This window comes from Macaca thibetana, chromosome 18 (assembly GCF_024542745.1).
Source record: "Macaca thibetana thibetana isolate TM-01 chromosome 18, ASM2454274v1, whole genome shotgun sequence".
Taxonomy (NCBI): Eukaryota; Metazoa; Chordata; class Mammalia; order Primates; family Cercopithecidae; genus Macaca; species Macaca thibetana.
This window is the reverse complement of record NC_065595.1, coordinates 56,885,877-56,908,449: the sequence shown is the minus strand read 5'-3', so window position 1 is coordinate 56,908,449 and position 22,573 is coordinate 56,885,877. Positions and strand designations below refer to the sequence as shown.

At 41.6% G+C, this 22,573-nt stretch overlaps 1 protein-coding gene and 1 pseudogene across 4 annotated transcripts in view; one reads left to right on the top strand and one right to left on the bottom strand.

Moving 5' to 3' along the window:
• LAMA3 (laminin subunit alpha 3) overlaps window positions 1-22,573 on the top strand; it is a 273,575-nt gene that overhangs the window by 11,717 nt on the left and 239,285 nt on the right. For all 4 annotated transcript variants that reach the window (XM_050767788.1, XM_050767786.1, XM_050767785.1 and 1 more), the window contains exon 2: window positions 13,656-13,808. In XM_050767788.1, coding sequence (XP_050623745.1) covers window positions 13,656-13,808 — 153 coding nt within the window. The remainder of the gene's footprint in view (window positions 1-13,655; window positions 13,809-22,573) is intronic.
• On the bottom strand, window positions 9,249-10,487 carry LOC126941337 (60S ribosomal protein L23a-like; annotated as a pseudogene).

Sequence of the window (22,573 nt, the reverse complement as noted above, 5' to 3'; positions counted from 1 at the left end):
CCAGTCGTAAGTGGTAACTCTAATTAAATATTGTTGAGAAATCTATTTTGATAAGAAAGTCAAAATAAGACATTGATAAAAGGGGTCAGATGTGATGAAGTGCAGAGATTAGGAGAATGAGGCATCGTTACCTGGGAAACCTCTTTTTAAATGGAAATAAATCATAATGAAGAAATATATTGTGACCACAAGAATAGCTCTCATTTTCTCTTTCCTCTCTAATTTGGCCATGATAAGCAAGGAAGTTGAGTACCTGAGAAGTCACTGAAACTGGTGAGATGCTGCCCAGAGATAGAAGAGCTGAGTTGGGCATGAGTGGAGCTTTCTTGCCAGAGTGGGCAAGTGGTCAGAAGTTGGGAGCTGAGAATAGGTTCTGGGGAGGCCCTGAGGAATGGAACACATGGATTTCCATTAGGGTAGAAAAAGCGAGTCTAGATTTCATTAGACTGTGCTTTCTAATAACTGAGTTTAGTGACGTAGGTATCAGTCTGCAATTACTGCATTCCTTCCTGTGGCTGGTTAAAAACTCTTGAGTAACTAAATTTCATAGTTTCTGCCATTTTAATTTATGAATCAAATCAACTAATACTGAGTGCCTACCCTGTGCCAGATACCTACCCTGTGCCAGTAGTGAGCAAAGTTGATGAAGTCCCTGCCCTCAGAGCAGTTACAATCCAATAAAGAGGATAATTTAAAAAGAAAATGATTTGCAATTCCTGCTGAGGATGAAGAGAATCGGGTAGGGGACAGACACGGAGGTAGAGGGCAGCACTGCTTTAGATGGAGTTGCTAGGGAAGACTGCCGAAGAGAGACTTCAGAAGCATGTTCCTGGGAGAGGGAACAGCATGTGCAAAGACCCCTGAGAGCAGCCTTGGAGTGATTGAGAAACAGCGAGAGTCAGTGTGGGTCAAACGGAGTGAGTGAGGGGAAGTGCGAGGTTGTTTCAAGCACATTTGTTTTAATCCTGATCTAGTAGAAGGAATGATCTAGTAGAAGGAATGATCTAGTAGAAGGGAAGAATTGAGATGCAGTGGGGAGGGAGAGGAGAGAGTGAGAGAGAGAGAGAGAGAGAGAGAGAGTCAGAGTCAGAATCAGGGGAGGGGGACTTTGGAACACAGAGAGCTTCTCCATACCAGTGGTAGGCAAGTGTATGGGTACAGATGTTGTGAGGTTGGTAGATTAGGAAGATGAGAAAGTTAAGCAAATTCACGAGGTGAGGGGAAGGGGGTGGGAGTTTGAGGAGCAAGGAGAATGTGTGAAACAACTTCCAGGAGAGTGAAAGAGTAAATATAGTGAAACATTACATCAATATAGAAAAACATAGTTCTCAGTTGTCTATGGAGGGAGAAGCCTAATGGCAAGCATCTTCCTTCCTAAAGGAAGCATCTTTCTTGTTTTTTTTAAATTTTAGAGACAGCATCTTGCTCTGTTGCCCAGGCTGGAGTGTAGTGATGTGATCATGGCTCACTGCAGCCTCAAACTCCTGGGCTCAAGGGAGCCTCAGCCTCCCAAGTAGCTGGGACTACAGGTGTGCACCACCATACCTGGCTAATATTTTGTTTCTTTTTTGTGGAGATGGGGGTGTCAATTTTTTTGCCCAGGCTGGTCTTGAACTCTTAGGCTCAAGCAATCCTCCCACCTCGGACTCCCAAAGTGTTGAGATTACAAGTGTGAGCCACCATGCCTGGCCTAAAAATATCTTTCTTACCTGCTTGTGTCTGACTCATAGGCTGGTGGTGCCCAGCAGGGGAGATACATGTTTTCTGGCCAAGCCCAAATCTCTGTGGTGCCTAAATCTCCGAGGCACCAGCAGATTGAGATGCTACACCTCATACTGCTAGACAGTTATTCCCCCTCTTCCTTGTCTCTTGTCTTCCCTTCTTCAGCATCCCCTCTTGGGCTAATTCTCAGGTTCTATCTTGGTTCCATCACTTAGACCAATTGCTCCACCTCTTTGTGCCTCTGTTTCCTTCTCTGTAAAAGGGCCTGATGCTTGTGTCTACCTTGTAGATTTGCCATGGAAATTGAGTTAATGCGTATAAAGTGCAAGCGGCCATGTCTGGCACATGGATGTTTCCTTTTGTCATTACTACTATCAATGCAGCTACTTCAATGACTGCTGCAGCGCTGTCTATGGCTGGTGGTGCACCCATATGTGCCAGTTGTCATTGCCTCTGAGGTTCCCAGACTGCAGTGGGGAGAAGAATCCTTTGGAGTGGCTTTTAAAAAATTCTGATGCCCAGCTCCCGCCAGAGATGCTGATTCTAAGTCCAGAAGGGTCTGCATTTCCAGCAAGCACTCCAGTGCTTCCAGTGGTGGTATGATCACACCACCTGGTGTCTACTTCACGGATGACATCTCATTTAATCTTCAAACCACTGCATAAGATAGGCAGTATTAACCCATTACAATAAAGAGAAAATGGAGCTCAAGGGAGGCTACATCATTCAACTAACATTCCGTAGCTGTAACTGGTAGCCATCAGGATTTGAATTTCCATCTATTCTACTCCAAAATGTAGAGTAGTTAAATGAGTTAAAAGGAATGAGTTGAAATGAGTTCAAAGGACTCCCCTACCTAGAATCTGGAGTTTTGCAGACATTTGCTTATCTGCTTCTTTTTAAAAAGGTGTGTGTGTGTGTGTGTGTGTGTGTTTTAAATACCTGGAACCAACTTTGAGTTCCTCGTTTTAGCTGTCTCTCAAATCCCTATCTCTAGGAGCCAGGCACATTAGAGATACCATCTTCTACCCCCTGGTGCCGTGAAATCTTGTGTGTGGGAGTCACAGAGCTGAGTGTTCACCACGCACTCCAGTATATTTAGGAAACATTCAGGAAATTCACAGAACACTTGCCCAAATCATCAGTAACCACACCTACATGCCTTTGTGACTCTCGAAAGGGAGAAGGCTCTGAACAAGGTCTTTGCAAAAGAGCAATCCCAAGTTAGGAAGGGAGTTCAGGATGTTCTACACGTCAGGCCTCCCACTGGCTTGGGTTAGGGCACTGGAGACACTGTGGCCTCTGGAACCTTAGTGAGTGATGGCTAGGAGCAGAGGTTCGTAGCAATATGAAGGTGGTAATTTGTAGTGGGGCTGTTGATGGATGAGCGTTGGTTAAATGCTTATCTTGCTGGGCTTTTTGTGCCTGCCACAAGGGCGTTCATCTGAACCTCCACCAGACAGGTTTCTCTCCCCAGCTGGGTCTCTTCCCATACATCTGATAGTGGGCAGGCGTATGGAAAGTCACATAATTGTCATTCCAAGACTGTTTCACACTGTCCAAATCTAAGACAACACCTTGTGATGTCGCTCATGAGAGCAGCTGGGCCAGGAGGAAAGCGTTCCAGGCCATAAGTAACATTATCAGGCACACACGCAGTTCCTGGCCCCAGCACGACCTAGCTGTGTGGTTTGAGATGAAGCACTTCACCTCTGAGCTGTTTCTTCATCTTTAAGTTTTGAATACTTTGATATACATTTCACAGTGTTCTGGTGATTAAGCAAAGTAAAGCACAGTGTTCCTCGCTGGGCTCCCACACCCCAGTGCTAGCTTCCCCCAGCATCTTGTGGTAATGTGCAGTGGTTGAGTTACTTCTCTTCTCTCCCACTAACTTTCTTTAGGGACAGATCCAACTCTTAGTGTGTGTTTGTTTGTTTTTACCACAGTATCTGACATAGTGCTCTACACATGGTAGGTAATTTGGATGAGTTGAATAAATGAATGAATGTTCAAACAAAACCCCCCAGAAACTATGTTAGGGAGCACTGCTATAATCATCCTCTAGCTTCTTGGAAGAATATAGTATTTACATTGTGAATTCAGTTATAAAGTATTACACGTGGAAGCCTTTTTAGTTAAGAAGGATCATAAAAAGTGTTAGGAACTAGGAGAGACGACTTTTTTCCATCCTTCTGAAAAAGGGTAGGTCATTCTGTGGGCTTCTGGTTTATTCTCTGGAGACTGCCAAATTTGGAGCTCAGCTCTGCTTAGTTGTTTATAGGAACAGTCCTATCTCCTTTCTTCACAGCCCCTTCCATTACATTTTCTATTTCCCATCTGAATAGGCCAATAATATAATAGCCTTGGTGCAATTCCAAGTGTCAGTCCCTTGTTCTGTTTATCTTTCGGTGTTCTCATCTCTCTGTCTAGAATGGCATTTGGTACAGAGTAGATGATTATCATAGATTTGTTGCATGGATGGATGAAAAATTGAACGTGGGAGTTCTCTTCTCTGTTCCTTTTCTTCTCGGACTTTTTTTTTTTTTTTCCTTGAGATGCAGTCTTGCTCTGTTGCCAGGCTGGAATGCAATGGCATGATCTCGGCTCACTGCAACCTCCGCCTCCCGGGTTCAAGAGAGTCTCCTGCCTCGGCCTCCCGAGTAGCTGGGATTACAGGCGCGTGCCACCACGCCCAGCTAATTTTTGTATTTTTAGTAGAGATAGGGTTTTGCCATGTTGACCAGGCTGGTCTCGAACTCTTGACCTCGTGATCCACCCGCCTTGGCCTCCCAAAGTGATGGAATTACAGGCGTGAGCCACCGCGCCCAGCCTTCTTCTCCGACTTCTATCAGTTTTTGTCCTGCTTTGTTTATTTATGGGTGTTTTTAAAATATCGGACATCAGGCACAGAGTTAGATTGTGGATTAGTCATAACCCTCAGTTTATGAGATATTTATATACACAAATATATATTCCATACATCTGCCCACTACCAGATGTATGGGAAGAGACCCAGCTCAGGAATATATTATCACTATACACACACACACACACACATGCACATATATATGTACACATACACACACACATATACACACACACATACACACACACACATATATATGCACATATATACACACACACACACACATACACACACATATATATACACACACATACACGCACACATATATATATGCACATATACACACACACACCCCCATATATTTGAGGCAGGGTCTCACTCCATCATCCAGGCTGTAGTGCAGTGATGCAATCATGGCTCACTGCAGCCTCCACTTCCCAGGCTCAGGTAATCCTTCCACCTCAGCTTCCCAAGTAGCTGGGACTACAGGCACATGCTACCATGCCTGGCTAATTTTTGTATTTTTTGTAGAGACAGGGTTCGCCATGTGCCCAGACTGGCCTTGAACTCCTGAGCTCAAGCGATCCTCCCATCTTGACCTCCCAAACTGCTAGGATTATAGGCGTAAGCCACTGTGCCTGGCCTACATATGTATTTTAAATAGTAATAAGCATTCATGAACTTGCTGCCAAAACCAAACATGGAGCCTGGATAATAATTTATGTCTAAGCGTATGGTCCTCTCACCCCCTCCCTCTGTCTCTTACATTCTGGGGAAATAATAATCCCAAATCCTCTATTAATTAATACTTTGCTTTTCTTATATAGTTTTTATTACATCTATATGCATTTCTAAAAAGTAGGTGCTTTTTATTTTGCTTGCTCATAACTTTATAAAAATTATATCATGCTTTTTTCAGTTAATATTATATTGCTAAGATTCATCAATATTGTTCCATCCATATTGTTTCATTGTATATATTCATTTACTCATTATTGCTTATATAGTTATTAATTGTGTGAATATACCACTGTTTGTTCATCCACCCTCCTGTGGCTGAGCAATTAGGTTATTCCTAGGAATTTGCTCTTATGAACAGTGCTGCTGTGAATAGTGTTGAATATAATACCATCACATTTGTGCAAGGGTTTCCTTTTGGTTTATGAGTTTGAGAGTAGAATACCGTATCATAGGAAATGTGAATTTCAACTTTAGGTGGTAATACTAAAACAGTTTCCAAAGTTTTTGTACCAATTTATACTCCTACTGTGGCTTTTCTAAATCTGGTTATCATCAAACTTTAAACTTGGGTCTACTGAATAAGTATAAAATAATATTGCATTGTGGTCTGCCTTGGTCACTAATGATGGTGATGGTGAACATTTCTTGAAATGTTTATTATGTTTATAAATGTTTATTGTGTTTATATGTGTTTCCTCTTCTGTGAAATTTCTGCTTTTGCCCATTTCCCATTGAACTATTTATGTTTTTCTTATTGATTTGTAGGATTGTTAGGAATTTGGTATGTGTTTTTTTTTTTTTTTTTTTTTTTGAGACGGAGTCTCGCTCTGTCACCCAGGCTGGAGTGCAGTGGCCGGATCTCAGCTCACTGCAAGCTCCGCCTCCCGGGTTCACGCCATTCTCCGGCCTCAGCCTCCCGAGTAGCTGGGACTACAGGCGCCTGCCACCTCGCCCGGCTAAGTTTTTGTATTTTTAGTAGAGACGGGGTTTCACTGTGTTAGCCAGGATGGTCTCGATCTCCTGACCTCGTGATCCGCCTGTCTCGGCCTCCCAAAGTGCTGGGATTACAGGCTTGAGCCACCGTGCCCGGCCTGTGTTTCTGATTAGAGTTCTTTGTTGACTTTAAGTTCTTTGATCAGTTATTGATTCTTGTGTAACAAACTACCCCCAAAACTTAGTGGCTTAAAACAACAACAGTTTTGGCCAGGTGCGGTGACTCATGCCTGTAATCCCAGCACTTTGGGAGGCCGAGGTGGGCGGATCACCTGAGGTCAGGAGTTTGAGACCAGCCTGACCAACATGGAGAAACCCCGTCTCTACTAAAAATACAAAATTAGCTGGGCATGGTGGCACATACCTGTAATCCCAGCTACTCGGGAGGCCGAGGCAGGAGAATCACTTAAACCCGGGAGGCAGAGGTTGCAGTGAGCCAAGATCACATCATTGCACTCCAGCCTGGGCAACAAGAGCGAAACTCCGTCTCAAACAACAACAACAGCAACAGTTTTTTCTCTCACAATTCTGTGGGTTGACTGGGTTCAGCTGGGTGGTTCTGCTCCATGGGTTGTCAGTTGGGGTACCTCACTTAGTTGCATTCAGCTGGTGGCTAGGATGGACTGGATGGCCTAAGAAGGTCTCACTAACATGTAAGGTATCTTATTGCTCTCCCATTTGTCCTCTCCAGTTGGATATCTTGGACTTTCTCACAGAATGGTGATTTCTGGGTGGTTGGACTTCTTGCCTGGTGGCTGGCTTCTGAGAGGAAGGAAGCAGAATCTTCTAGCCCTTTTAAGGCCTAAGCTTGAATGTCCCAGAATGACACATGTGCTATAACAAAGCAAACAATTAAGTCAGTCTGGATTCAAGAGGAGAGACTAGCTTCCAGGGCAAAGAGCATCCACCTTTTGATGGGTGAAATGGCAGGCATGGAGAGAGAGAGAGAAGGAATTGAAGGCAATCATAATTGGAGATTGTTTATCACTTTTGCATTGTAAATATCTTCTAGTTTTAACTTTTCACTTTTTAAAGGTGTCTTTGATGAAGCAAACTTCTTTATGTATATTTTATTTATTTATTTATTTTTTTTGGTAGAGATGAGGTTTCACTATGTTGTTCAGGCTGGTCACCAACTCCCTGGGCTCAAGGAAACAAAATTCTTTTTTTTGAGACAGGGTCTTACTCTGTCACCCAGGATGGAGGGCAGTGGTGTAATTTCAGCTCACCGCAAACTTCGCCTCCCAGGCTCAAGCAATTCTCGTGTCTCAGTTACAGGCGTGTGCCACCATACCCAGCAAAAGGAAGCAAAATTCTTAATTTTAACATAGTCAGATTTATCCATCTCTTCTTTTGTAGTCAATGCTTTTTGTATCTTGGGTTAAGAAACCTTTCCTTGCTCTTAGTTCTAAAAGGTAGTCACCTTTTTTTCTACTATGAGATTTTGAAGTTTTCTTTTTCACACATACGTCCTTATTTCATCTGAAGTTGAATTGCATTTGTGACTTGAGTAGAACTCTGATTTTATTATTTCCCCCTGGATCTAGAATATTCCTTCTTTTCCCAGTGGTCTGACATACCACCTATGTTATATAGTAAAGCTTCTTAAATGCATGGGCTGTCTGTTTTGTCCCATAGGTCTGTTTGTCTCATTTTGCCTTTCCTTAATTACAATAGCTTCATAATAAGCCCCGATTCCTTGAGGGGCAGGTTTCCTCCTCCCAGTCTTCTTCTTCAGCAATATCTTGGTCCTTTAAAGTTTCATATAAATTTTAGAATTACCTTACTGTAATTCAAACCTTATTCAGGTTTTCACTGGCATAATATTGTCTCTATAGCTTAATTTGGGGAGAATTGATAAGTTTTTGATATTATCTTCTAGCTAACTCTCCATTTATGTAGATTTTCAAAGTTCTGTTAATACTCTTTAAAATTTTTATTTGTCAAATTTCTTTTAAGATACTTGATGTTCTCTGAGACTATTATAAATGGCATTTTCTCTTTAATTAAATTTTCTAGTTGTTTGCTGCTATTCTTCAGAGATGCAATGACTTTTGTATTTTAATCTCATATCCAGCTACCTTGCTAAAAATCTCCCAGTATTTCTAAAATTCTCTTTAACAGATACATTTTGGTCTTTATTTTCTTTTTTTCTCATTTCCTTTTTTTTTTTTTCAGAGTCAAGTTCTCACCCTGTCACCCAGGCTGGAGTGCAATTGTGTGATCAGAGCTCACTATACTACAGCCTCAAGCTCCTGGGCTCAAGCAATCCATCCCAGTTTCCCAAGTAGCTGGGACTGCAGACACATACCACCATACCTGGCTAATTAAAAAAAAAAAAAAAAATGTTTTTCTTGCTATGTTGCCCAGGCTGGTCTCAAACTCCTGGCCTCAAGTGATCCTCTTGCCTCAGCCTCCCAAAGTGCTGGGATTACAGGGGTAAGCCACTGTGCCTGGCTTCATTTGGAGGTTTTTTTTTTTTTTTCTTTTTTTTTTGAGACAGGGTCTTGCTCTATTGTCCAGACTGGAGTCCAGTGGTATGATCTTGGCTCACTGCAACCTCAGCCTCCTGGGCTCAATTGATCCTCCCACCTCAGCCTCCCAAGTAGCTGGGACTACAGGCATGCACCACCACACCCAGCTAATATTTTTGTATCTTTAGTAGAGACAGGGTTTCTCCATGTTGCCGAGGCTGCTCTCAAACTCCTGGGCTCAAGCAATCCACCCACCTTGGCCTCCCAAAGTGTAGGGATTACAGGCATGAGCCACTGTGCCCAGACTCATGTGGAGTTTTAATGTAAATAAATTTATCATTAAATAAATAATAACAGTTTTATTTCCTTTATTCCAAATGTTATACATCTGTTTTTTTTTTTTTTCTCCTCCCTTTAAAAAATCCTTCTTGTTCTTGTCTCTTGACCATTTTTTACTTTCAATTCTTGTGGAAAACATCAGGTTGAGTCAGAAATAGCAGAGACTTATAAATACATAAGCCCTTTTATTTTGCGTATACCCATGAAGTAGTAAAGTTGGTATAAGTGTCTGTTGGAAGATATGGCTACAGAAAAAATAAAGTGGCCTGTCCCAGTGATACTCACGGGAAGGAAAGATCCTCCTCAATGATCTTCCATCTGAGAAGTCCCATGGATTCTTTTCTCTTCTGCTCCATAAGTTTGATTGTCTTTTCTTTTCTTTTCCTTTCGTTTCCTTTTTACTTTTCTTTTCTTTTCTTTCTTTCTTTTTTTTTTCTGGTGAATTAGCCAGCCAGACTCAGTTTAGATGATCCCAATTTTGTTAGCAACATCCAAAGCATTGTAATCAGGAGCCAGTCGAACATATGCCTTCTTCTCTCCATCAGGCCTAATCAGGGTGTTGACTTTGGCCACATCAATGTCATACAGCTTCTTCACAGCCTGTTTGATTTGGTGTTTGTTGGCTTTAACATCCACAATGAACACAAGTGTGTTGCTGTCTTCTATCTTCTTCATGGTGGACTCAGTTGTCAGCAGAAACCTGATGATAGCATAGTGGTCAAGCTTGTTCTCCTTGGGGCATTCTGCTGAGAATATTTGGGCTGCCTCTGGAGTCCCCGCGCCATGGGCTGCCGGAAGGTGGGTGATGTGAGGATCTTCTTTTTTTGTGTGGCTGTGGACACCTTTCAACACTGCCTTCTTGGCCTTCAAAGCCTTCGTTTTGGCTTCAGCTTTAGGACGAACAGGAGCTTCCTTCTTCGCCTTCGGTGCCATCTTGTGAAAAGGCCTCAAGTTTGATTTTCAAAAGTATTGTCAGGTATTGCACTTTTAAAAAGCTCCACGAGGCTGTCTTCTCTCAAAACCCTGTTGCTTGGTGCCAAGGCTTTACTTGCAGGGTTAGTCATAACCTTGGCCTCCCTGAGAAAGTTCTTCAACCACAAGTCTACTTATCTAGGTAGCATTTCCACACAGACTTAATTCTCCATGAAGACCTCAAGAAAAATGATTGAGAAGGCCGGATAGAGTTTTAACACTTAAGAAAATCATTCTTCTGATTTTTTTTTTTCACTTCTAGATCCACAGTCTGATTTCCTTTAGGGCACTACTAAATTCTTTTTGATTCTTCATGTAGGTTGATTTGCAGTAAATATGACATTGAGATGTAGGGTAAAAATTACTGAAACTTCAGGAGTAAAACAAATGAAAGAAAAGAGAAGGAATATTTTAATAAAACTATTTGAATAAAAATCTTTCACCCTAGAGTAACTTAAAGAAGCCAAACTTTCTAGTTATTAATTTTATAATATATTATTACATTTTTAGAATAAATTTTTCTCTCTTTTTAAAGTCAATGTTTACACTGACCTTTTTATTTTTCAAACAGAAGGTATATGTTACACTTTTGCTTGTTAATGTTTTACTTAAGCTTGTGGATTCTTTGTTAGAAATTATTTTATATGGCAAAAAATTTAACATCTAAACTTGGCTAATACAAAGTTAATCCGAAAAACTGTCATCTAGGGCATTACTGGTTTGACAAGTTGTTTTTGTAGATTCCTTGCTGTCTGTCAAGGTTTTGTCCAATAGTCTTTAGAAATAAACAGAAAGTTTGACTCATTTTTATTACCTGGGCAAAGCTCGCTCCTTAGAATTTACCTTTAACTTATGTATCTATTATATCAGTCAGTCTTCCAAATGTCAGTGTTGACACTAGCCTGTATAATTGTGATGCTGTCTTGCCTATACACTTATTTTTAAAATATGTGCTTTCAAATAATTTATTGCTCAGACTCAAAATATATATTTGATATATGTAGTTTTAGTGCCTACTAATTGTGAGATCAAGGGCTAATGTGAGTGCTAAAGCTCCTGAGCCTGTGTTCTTTCCCAGTCTGCTGAATGACATGGACAGGAGCTGCAGAAGGACTGGTATATCTGCGAAAGGCTAAGATGATTCTTAATGAAAGAGGCCTTCAGGCCATTGTGAAGGCTACCATTTAAAACAAATTACAGGAAATAATGTATGTTAGTGATTATGCACCGATGTGTAATAAACCAGAGTTGTAGCTGTTAGAGAGTTACAGGGTAGTGTTCACTCATTATCCCTGGACCCTGGACTTAGGTCTGGGTTCTACCATTGACCAGTGGTATGGTTCTTGGGAAAATTACTTAACATTCCCCTCTCTTTCCTCATCTGTAAAATAGAGGTGGTAATAATAATCTTAGTATGAAAATGTAAACTGGGTGGTGCTCAGTGCATAATAGGAGATCTACAAATGTTCATCTTAATTATTATTATTATTGTGAAATTGAGAACCACTCTAACAATCTAGAAAGCACCTTCTGCATTCCTCACGTCTGTAATGTAGAGATGGAGATAAATGTAAATCATAAGCTTTCTCATTTACGGAGAGATTTTGCTTCTAGCCAGATGTAAATCTTCTAAACTTTGAGGAATAATAATTAAATTTCCTCATCATATAACTAAATGTTCTGGTAAAATGTTCTTAAGGGAGAAATAAAGATCATACTAATAGTAAATGTTTAGATGTCCTAGCTTAAAACTTATTCATGGCTGGGCACGGTGGCTCATGCCTGTAATCCCAGCACTTTGGGAGGCCGAGGCGGGCAGATCACCTGAGGTCAGGAGTTCGAGACCAGCCTGGCCACCATAGAGAAACCCTGTCTCTAATAAAAGTACAAAATTAGTTGGGCGTGGTGGCACATGCCTGTAATCCTAGCTACTCGGGAGGCTGAGGCAGGAGAATCACTTGAACCTGGGAGGCGGAGGTTGTAGTGAGCAGAGATCATGCCATTGCACTCTAGCCTGGGCAACAAGAGTGAAACTTCGTCTCAAAAAAAAAAAAAAAGTTATTCATTAAGCACCTTCTTATGACAATGCATTTTATAGAAAGAACCAACATTTTTGAGAAATGGCTGATGGAATTATTCCTTGGTTGAGTTTCTAGTGGGCGCAAGGCAGTGTGTTGGGCTGAAGTGATAGAGGGAAGAGTGGGAAACACATGGCCTCTGACCTCAGGAAGTAGCGGGGCCATATACACTCAAGGCACTGCTTCCGAGTTATAGAAATATTTTTGTATAATGTGGAAAGATAAAGATCTACACAGATACCTCACCACGCATGAAAGAACCATGAGTTGCGTACTAGATGAAAACATGTGGTCACACCTTTGGTTACATACCAGCATCAAATTTCTCTCTGAACACTTAAGAATTAACTTCTAAGATGCTGGCTAGGGGCAGAGCTACCTCTTTGTCACAGCACATTCCTTGAGAGGCTGTGGGTATAAGTTTGCCTCTTTGTCCCCCTCCTATGTGATGGTTATACTCTAAGGGCATTTAGTTTGGGAGCTGATAGTTCAGTATGTGAAGTCCATCCCTGGGGAAGCATGATCCTCTGACCCACTTAAAATACATTCAACATAGAAGAAAGACCTATGTTCAGGTTTTAGATGGTAAATGGCTGCAAAATTATGCAAAAACCAAACCAAAACAAAAACCAGGATCAAAAGAATCTTTCTAGCAAGAAAAAGAGTAATTCAATAAGGAGTTAGAGATTGTAATACCAAACAGATTATCACTGCAGGTAAAAATGGATCCCCATCTACTGACTGAATTAATTACTGACTTCTCAGTGCTGGTATTCACAGCCAGCCGCATCTCTCCGTGTACCTGGCAAGCCTTGTCTCTCGACACTTAGGTCAAACCGGACCAGCCGGCCCCTGTGCCTTTGCTCATGCTGGTTCCTCTACCTGCAACACGTTCCCTGTTTGCACTCACTGCCACTTAGTAAAGTCCTGTCTGTCCTCCCAGGCACTGGACATGCCCTGTCTTCCACCATGGAATATCTACTGCCACTGGCCGCAGCCGTCTGCTCTGTGGAGGCACTTGCTGTGCACCCCTTCCCTGATGGTTGTTCGGATCCTCGATGCCCCGCTGGGACTGTGGGGAGGGATCTTTTTTGTACCCCAGTGCTGCAGACAGAATTGCACAGAGGATGACTTAAAGAGTGAAGTGGATTTGTTGAAGTGAAAACCTCTTTTCATCCCAAATACAACAGGCTCTTCTTGAAGTGTTGTATGAAACAAAAACATAGCTGTAAAGATGGAAGATAAATAGACCCCATATCCTAAAAACACCATAAACAGAGACATAAACTGGCGATAAGGTTTAAGATAAAGAAAAAGAGAAAGCCTTACTGCTACTTCAGAATACATTCCAGTGAATTTTAACAGCTGATATCTCCAAGTTGTATAAGATAGTCTTTCTTCGGTTCCCTCTATTTGCTATATGGATAAGAAAAAATTACTTGAAAGTTAAAAAAAAATCTTTTTTTTCAGGGCCAGTTCTGTGACTATTGCAATTCTGAGGACCCCAGGAAAGCGCATCCTGTCACCAATGCTATTGATGGATCTGAACGTTGGTGGCAAAGTCCTCCCCTGTCCTCAGGCACACAGTACAACAGAGTCAACCTCACCTTGGATCTGGGGCAGGTGAGCTACACTTTCAATTGGAATGGGAACATGAGCTTAGATCACTGTTTCTATGGGGATTTCTGATATAATAATTATTGTAAAAAGCAAACTTCAGTTTTAATCCCCTAATCATTGTTAAACCTGTTAGATTAATATTTGCTTCCCTTAAAACCCAGAACAGGCCAGGCACAGTGGCTCACGCCTGTAATCCCAGCACTTTGGGAGGCCGAGGTGGGTGGATCACTTGAGGTCCGGAGTTTGAGACCAGCCTGACCAACATGGTGAAACCTCATCTCTACTAAAAATACAAAAATTAACCAGGCGTGGTGGCAGATGCCTGTAATCCCAGCAACTTGGGAGGCTGAGGCAGGAGAATCGCTTGAACCTGGGAGGCGGAGGTTGCAGTGAGCCAAGATTGCACCATTGCACTCCAGCCTGGGCAACAGAGTGAGACTCCATCTCAAAACAAAAACAAAAACAAAACCTGGAACAGTGCCTGGCAGCATGCAGATAGATCCCCATCCCTGTCTATCAAATGAGTTTAAAAAATAGTAATAGTTTCATTGGCAAAGATATTTTTATTATTATTTTTAATTGTGGTAAAAGAGACACAACATAAAGTCTGTCATCCTAACCATTTTTAAGTATATGGTTCAGTGGCACTGTGTACATTGACATCATTGCGCAACCATCGCCGTCATCCATCTCCAGTACCCTTTTCATCTTGCAATACTGAAACTCTGTACCCATTAAACAGCAACTCCCCATTCCCCTTTTTCCTGCTGCTCGCAGCCAACATTCTACTTCTCTTACTGTGAATTGACAACTCTAGGAAGCTCATATAAGTGGAATCACATAGTATTTGTCTTTTTGTGACTGGCTTCTTTAACTTGGCATGATGTTTTTAAGGTCTTGAAAACATCAGGGTAAGTGAAAGAAGCTAGGCATAAAAGGCTATCTTATATGAGTCCCTTTATATGGAATGTCCTGATAGGCAAATCTATAGAGAGAAAAGTAGCTTAGTGGCTGCCTAGGGCTAGGGGTTTTGGAGGAAATTGGGGAGTGACTACTAATAGGTATGTTTTTGGAGAGAGGGTGATGAAAATGTTCTAAAATAGATTGTGATGATGGTTGGACAACTCTGTGAATATGCCAAAGACCATTGGCATGTACACTTTATATGGGTGAACTGTATGGTATGTGAATTGTATCTCAATAAAACTGTTAAGAAAAAAAAGGATTCATGGAAAGAGAGTGTTTCAAGTAAAAAAAAAAAAAAAGGAGGGAGAAATTAACTGTGTCAAATACCGTTGATAAGCCAAATAACAAAAGATGGATAACTGACCAGTAAATGACTATTGGATTTGCCAGTGTGGAGATCATTGGTGACTTTGATAAGACAGAATTGAAAAGTTAACTGTAGGGAAATCAAGAGAGAATGTGAGAGGAATTGAAGCATCTAATACAGAAATCAATTTTAAGAGTTCTGCTCAATGGGGCAAAAAGAAATGCGGGAGAATCATTGAAAAGCCAGGTAAAGAGAAAATTTATTTGTTTATGATAGAGACAGCAACATGCTTGTGTGCTTGTGTGCAGATGGTAACGTAAACAGGAGGAAGAAGACTGCTGCTATTATTACCTGAGTTTGTTATGTCAATACTAATACTAAAACTAATGCTAATACTAATGTTAATGTTTATACTCTTCTTTTTGCTGGGAAGAGTTAAGCATAGAGTACAGTTCATATAAAAATACTACTTGAAAGAAATAAAAAGGTAAATGCATCCCATAGTATACAAATGGAATGATACTGAGATTTCTTAGAATGTGTTCTTTTCATTTTGATTGGGCAGTTCTGTGACAGAAGGGCTTTCAACCTCTTTAGTTCATGTGTTGTGCTAAATTAGACCTCTCCTGAGAATATTTTCACCATTAATTTGTATCTGCAGAAATTCACAGAGAGCCTTCATGATTCAAAAGACTCTAAAAGCCTCCTTTCAACTATAAGTTAGTCTTATCCCTCTGATACCTAACCTCTAGCGTTCATTCAGTAGCTTCTGACAATACTAACCAAGAATTACCTACCATATCACTTCTTTTTTTTTTTAGACAGGGTCTCACTCTATTGCTCAGGATGAAGTGCAGTGGGCAAACTCGGCTCACTGCAACCTCTGCCTCCCAGGCTCAAGTGATTCTGGTGCGTCATCCGCCCAGGTAGCTGGGACTACAGGCATGTGCCACCATGCCTGGCTAACTTTTTGTATTTTAAGTAGAGACAGGGTTTCACCATGTTGCCCAGGCTGGTCTTGAATTACTGAGCTCAGGCAATCTGCCCACCTCCGCCTCCCAAAGTACTAAGATTACAGGCATGAGCCACCATGACCTGCCTATATCACTTATTTAACTGAGGGTTTTTGTAGTTAACAGGGAATTTTAATCCATCAAAATGACCCATACTGAACTTGCCCATATCTGCTGGATTGTTCTTTTTTCTTTAAAACTCTTTTTTAAACCTACTTTAAAAGCCCCCTTTTGAGGTACTGAAAAATTCCCTAATTAAGACAATTAAGAAAACATCAACATAGGAACAGTTCAGTACTTTGCTGGTTGCTGACAAACTTGAGTCATGGTATGCATATTCATGAGGCCTGTGTCCACCCACCTGCTCTGCGAGCCAGCTGAGAGTGTGGGTTCTGGAGTCAGCCTGGCTCAGTTTGTCCTGATTGCTCTGCTCACTTGCTGTGTGGCTTTAACAAATATATTTATCTGCTCCCTGCCTCAGTTTCCTCATTTATAAAATGAGATAACTGTGCATACCTCATAAGATTATTATAAGTTCTCAATGAGTTAATTGCTTCATTTAAAACTTCTTTAGAGCAGTCTAAAGACTGCTCTAAAGTTTTTTTTATTTAATAAAGTGAACTTATTTAATAAAATAAAGTGAACTTTAATAAACTCTCATTAAAAAGAACAGACTGATCACATTTGTGCCTCTAGAAAACACTACCTATAATGCTGAAGAAAATACTCTAAGAAAGTCTAGGAGCAGGAAAAGCATGATCAGTTCTGTCAGACTGAAGATATTTCTTTCCTCTTCTGTGTCGGAGCGTGACATGTTTTAACAAGCATGTTGTGTCTTGTAAGATTCCTATTTTTTGCCCCATTGGTAAGATCTGTGTTTTCTTCCTTTGGCTGGAATTAACCATAAGAATGTCACTGAGAGGTTAGATTTCATAATTTAATAGTAACATTAAGACCTTAGAGGGAGAAAAGTAGGAATTGTGATGCATGGTTGAGAAATAAAATACAGATCATAAATTTGTTACTACAAAATCACTTCTTTTCACCTGCTAAGAACTGAAATTTGATTCTGATGTGCTGTCGTCAATTTGACAGCTTGTGCTGTTGTGAGGATCTTATTTTCTTTTAGACTAGTTGGTGTTTTTCATTTTTATTTTTTTGGCCAACAAGTTTAACAAATGAAAACATTACCTTCTGGACTTGATCTTTTTTTATTTTATTTTTTGAGACAGAGTCTCGCTCTGGAGTGCAGTGGTGTGATATCGGCTCACTGCAACCTCCGTCTCCTGGGTTCAAGTGATTGCCTTACCTCAGCCTCCCAAATAGCTGGGATTACAGGTGCCCACAACCATGCCTGGCTATTTTTTTTTTTTTTTTAGTAGAGATGGGGTTTCACCATGTTGACCAGGCTGGCCTCGAACTCCCGACCTCAGATGATCCGCCCACCTCAGCCTCCCAAATTGCTGGGATTATAGGCATGAGTCACCGTGCCCGGCCCCCGGACTTGATCTTAAAGGACAGTTTCCCCTTAAAAGGTGGTAAATGTAGGACAGTTCTGTGATTTACTAGAGGCATCATACTTTCTGGGGTTGTTCAAGTTCATTTAATTATACATTATGCAGTAGTTTCAGGCTATAGAATGAGAACACGATCTCTTTCAGGAAGCTTTCGTATCATCTGGCCAGATATAATGAGTTCAGTTTTACTGAAGCATGTGGATGTCCAATTTTTAAAAGGAGAATCTTTGGAATCTAGGAACCTTTGTTCTTCCTGGACTCCTGGTGGGGCATGGGCTTTGGAGATCTCTCCTGTGAGATCGGAAGGTGTAGTGATGGTTTCTACATACACACCCTGGACTTCCTCCAGAATCCAAACACCAGATTTCTACTCTACGGGCTCCCTATGTTCGCCCTCCTGCTCCCTCCCCGGGGTGAGGTATAGGGAAAAACACAAGGAGGTGGGTGTGGAGGGGGTTCCTGTGGTCCGTGACTTCAGCCCCCACAGAGCAAGCCTGACTCATTGTGTTCCAGGGAACAACAACACAATTATCTGGAGAAGAATTTTGAGGCTTGTATGCAATGTGTAATGTTCCCAAGAGTATAAATTTGTTATTTTAACCTGTTAGTAGTAAAAATAAACAAAGACAATCACTCACCCCCAACACCAAGCCCTGAAAAGGACTGAGTGTTGGCTTCAGAGGATGGAGGTGTGAGGAGAGAAGGTGACGCTGCCCCTGCTCTACAGGGCTGCAGGGGAGTGAGGCCTGGAGACAGCAGATGTGGCTACAGGAACAGAGCTGCAGAGATGGTCCTTTGGACCTTGTAGAGGCAAGGGCTGTGATGCCCATGGCTCCCTGGTCCCCCTGAGTGGCAGCCTGGAGGGACAGTTCCCACACCTGTTCCCTTGTCCCATCTCAAGGGCCTGCATCTGACTCTGCTTCCTGTCTGAAGGCTCTTTCTGGAGCCACAGGAGCTTCTAAAAGGTGTGTCTAGAGCAGCCTGCAAGCCCAGCACTTAATACCCCAAGGGGCAATCCTCATTCCAAGAGGGATAGGAGTTGGTGGGAAAATACCGCATTTCCCTGCCTATCAATGGGCCAGTTCTAAAGTGCCTTCTACATAATTCCTCAGAGTGTCCCTGGTAGAATGGAGCCTCTGTTGGGTTGCCTCTGGTGGCAACCCACCCATTAACACATTGATTTTTGGCTTTTCTTGCTCCCTTATGTTCCTCTCTCCCCAGTTTGTGCTTCTTGAGGTCAACTCTTAAATAAACTACCTCGACTCAAGTCTTTGCCTCAGGGCTTTAGAGAGGGCCCAAACTAAGACAGAAGAAAGAGAATCCAGATGGACATAGTAGTTCATACCTGCAGCCCCAACCACTCAGGAGGCTGAGACACGAGGATCACTTGAGCCCAGGAGTTTAAATCCAGCCTGGGCAACTCAGTGAGACCCCATCTCTAAATAAATAAATAAACAAATAAGGAAAGCAAGCCTAGATTGAGACCCTGAAGCCCCCTGCAGATGTTAACACAGGCAAATACTATGAAAATGTTATTTAAAATGCAAAAAATAGAAAACTCAGAAATTGTTTCTAAAGCTCCAAGGTTAAGTATAATAGGGGAAACTACATTATAAACTTTAAGGAAAAATATTAATGGGTCACAGGAAAAATGCCCCATTACTCTACCTTTCTCATTTTTCATGAATTCATCACAGACAGTGAACTCCCCAGGGGCCAGATGCAAATACAGGATCCAATCATCTGAGAGTGAATTCAGTATGTAGTTGCCTTCTAGAATCTTTTTTTTTTTTTTTTTTCTGATTCCCTTCAACTTTTGTGAGGCTTTGGTGGATGAATCCAAAAACATTCTTTGTAGCTGACTCAGATGTGGAGGGAGGCCTGGGCTAGTTTCTGTTACTTTTTGGGCTTGAGGACTTTGGAGATTAACTTGGCTCTACAGATGGTTGGCTGGTGAGGTCACTAAGGAGGGTGACTCAGCGGGGTCCCTGGGTGGACACAGCCCAATCCAGAAGGTGGATGGCTCTTGGTTTTGCCTCAGTCTTTCTGGATTCCCGAGGGATTGAATAGACTATAAGCTTCAGGAGGCCAGAGACTATGTCTTCTTTTGTTCACTGTGTTCCTTTCACTACAAGATGTTTTGCTCCCAACATCTTGCACAGTGTTTAGCATACAATAGTTGTTTAATAAATATTTGCTGAGTTAATGTAGAATGAGCCAAGGATGATTCAGCATCAGCCTGAACTTTCCCAGGGTATAGTAGTAATGGAAACATATCGCTGTGAGACCAAATCTCTGGGTGAGGGTGGAAGAGTTTTAGTTCTGTAATTAATTACAGTTGGTTCCATTTATGACAATTGAGTCGCTCTGCAACATTTTAAGAGTATTTTAGAGCTATAACAAAATTAGAAAATACAGAAGATTATATTTAGAACAATTTTGCTATTAATAAATTTTTTTTTTTTGAGATGGAGTCTCACTCTGTCACCGGGCTGGAGTGCAGTGGCGTGATCTCGGCTCACTGCACCCTCTGCCTCCTGGGTTCAAGTGATTCTCCTGCCTCAGCCTCCCAAGTAGCTGGGACTACAGGCACGTACCACCACACCCAGCTAGTTTTCTTGTATTTTTAGTAGAGACAGGGTTTCACCATGTTGACCAGGATGGTCTCAATTTCTTGACCTCGTGATCCACCCGCCTCGGCCTCCCAAAATGTTGGGATTGCAGGTGTGAGCCAATAAATGTGTTACTAATGAACATCATCATGACGCACAGCCCTTGAAGTCAAACAATTCATTAGTGGGTAGAAAAACAGGTGCCAATAAAATCCTCTGGGCTACTAGGGATGCAATATCATCCTTTATGGCTTTATGGTCCTTTAGTAACTTCAAAGTGTTAATTTGCCTTTGAAGTAATTTATACATTAGGAAGAATCTGGAAATCGGGTGTTTTCTTTTAATACATGAAAAACTCAGTCTGGTTGCGGTGTCTCATGTCTGTAATCCCAGCACTTTGGTAGGCCAAGGTGGGAGGATTGCTTGAGGCCAGGAGTTCAAGATCAGCCTGGGCAACCCAGTGAGAGCCCATCTGTATAAAAAAATAAAATAATTAGCCAGGCATGGTGGCATGTACTTGTAGTCCCAGCAACTCAGGAGGCTAAGGTGGGAGGACTGCTTGAGCCCAGGAGTTGGAGGCTGCAGTGAGCTCTGATAGCACCAGTGAACTCCAGCCTAAGTGACAGAGTAAAACCCTGCCTCTATTAAAAAAAAAATCCCTCTCTTTTTCTTTTTATTTCTTTTTTTATTTATTCTTTTTAAAATTCTTCTTCTTATTATTTATTTATTCTTATTTCTTTTTATTTCTATTTATTTCTTTTGTATACACATACACACACACACACACACACACACATTCTATTGGTTCTGTTTCTCTGGAGAACGCTGATTAACACTGTGGCTAAATACAAACACAGCTGATCCTGGTTAAGCAGTTCACCTCCAAACAGTGTTTCAAAGATGTAAACTCCTTCCATAACTGGGTCTACCTTTTTCAACACGTGGGTTCCCAAGTTTGCCCTGTGGATCATCTTTATTCCAACCAGCCCGAATGAGGAAAGAACATAGAAGGGAGGTTTGTGTGGGCAAGACTAGAAGTGGTACATCAGCTCAGTACGTTGATACTGGCTGTGGTGGGAGCATTTACACTACAGAAATCAGCAAATGTTACAAATCAGGGCTGCTCCTTTCCAAGAGCCACTTTACCCAGCATCCCTCTTGGTCTCTTCCATAGCCCTCCACTTCCCTCTCCCTCCCCACTTACCATTTAGTAAACTCATTATGTCTTGCGCCATAATATATCTGGAGTCTGGCTCCTCCTCCGCCTTGATACTGCACTGTTGTAGTGGAGACCGTGGCAGCTCTCCCCATGATTAGTCTACCAGTCTTCTAACTGATTTCCTAGCATCTACTCTCAGCTCACCTTGTTTGAGAATCAGCCTGAAAGGAACAGAATCCATAGTGGTGAGGTGAGAAAGATTAGAAACAATCAGGTTGGCAGTCTTCCAAGGGTCTACCTATCAATCAATCTTCTCATTACTACCAGGGAAAACAAAGATCTCAGTATGCTGTTCTCCCTGATTAGTATCCTTTAGTGGTTTTCTATTACTTTTGGAATGAAGTCCAAGTTTCTTAACGTGGCACATACGCTCCTTCAGTCTAGCCCGTAGACTTTTTGTCAGCCTAATCTTAAATGGTACTTTCTCCTGCAAGCCCTATGCTATGTCAGTAGGGACCTAACTGTAATTCCTTGAACATTCCATGATGTTCCCTGGCTCTGGGCATTATTTTGGTGCTATTCACGGTTCTTGGAATTCCTTCCCACCTTGCCTGGTCTGGCTACCTTCTTCCCAAGATAACTCAAATACTGCCTGCTGGAAACCCTTCCTGACTGCCTGCTTCCTTCTGAACTGTGTCTGTTTACTCAGAGGCATTTGCTAAGCTGTGCTGTAAAGGCTGATCCACCGTGTGCTCCTTAAGCTCAGGGGCTGTGTGAACATATTCTTTTTGTATCCATGGGGCTTAAAAGTGCCAGAATATACTGTGTCTTCCACTAAGATGGAATTAAATGGAAATGTGAATTTCAATACTGTTGTTTTCTTATTATTCCACTGGGTTATATGTCTTGCTGTCATCATGGACAGCTCTGTTCTATTTTAAGCTAACATTTACATTTGTTGGTTTTCATAAAACTAGCACCGCAAATATAACAGACATAACAGAAAATGAATTAAATATGTTTCCTTCCAAAATACTCAGAAGGCTGTAGGCAGTCAACATAAATCCAAGAAATAGGAACAAAGATAAAAACTGTACTAGGGAACAGCAACAGTAGGAAACAAAACACTTCTTCTGGAATATTCTCTCACTCTATACAGATAGACGTTAAGATGATAAAATGATAAACGGAGGT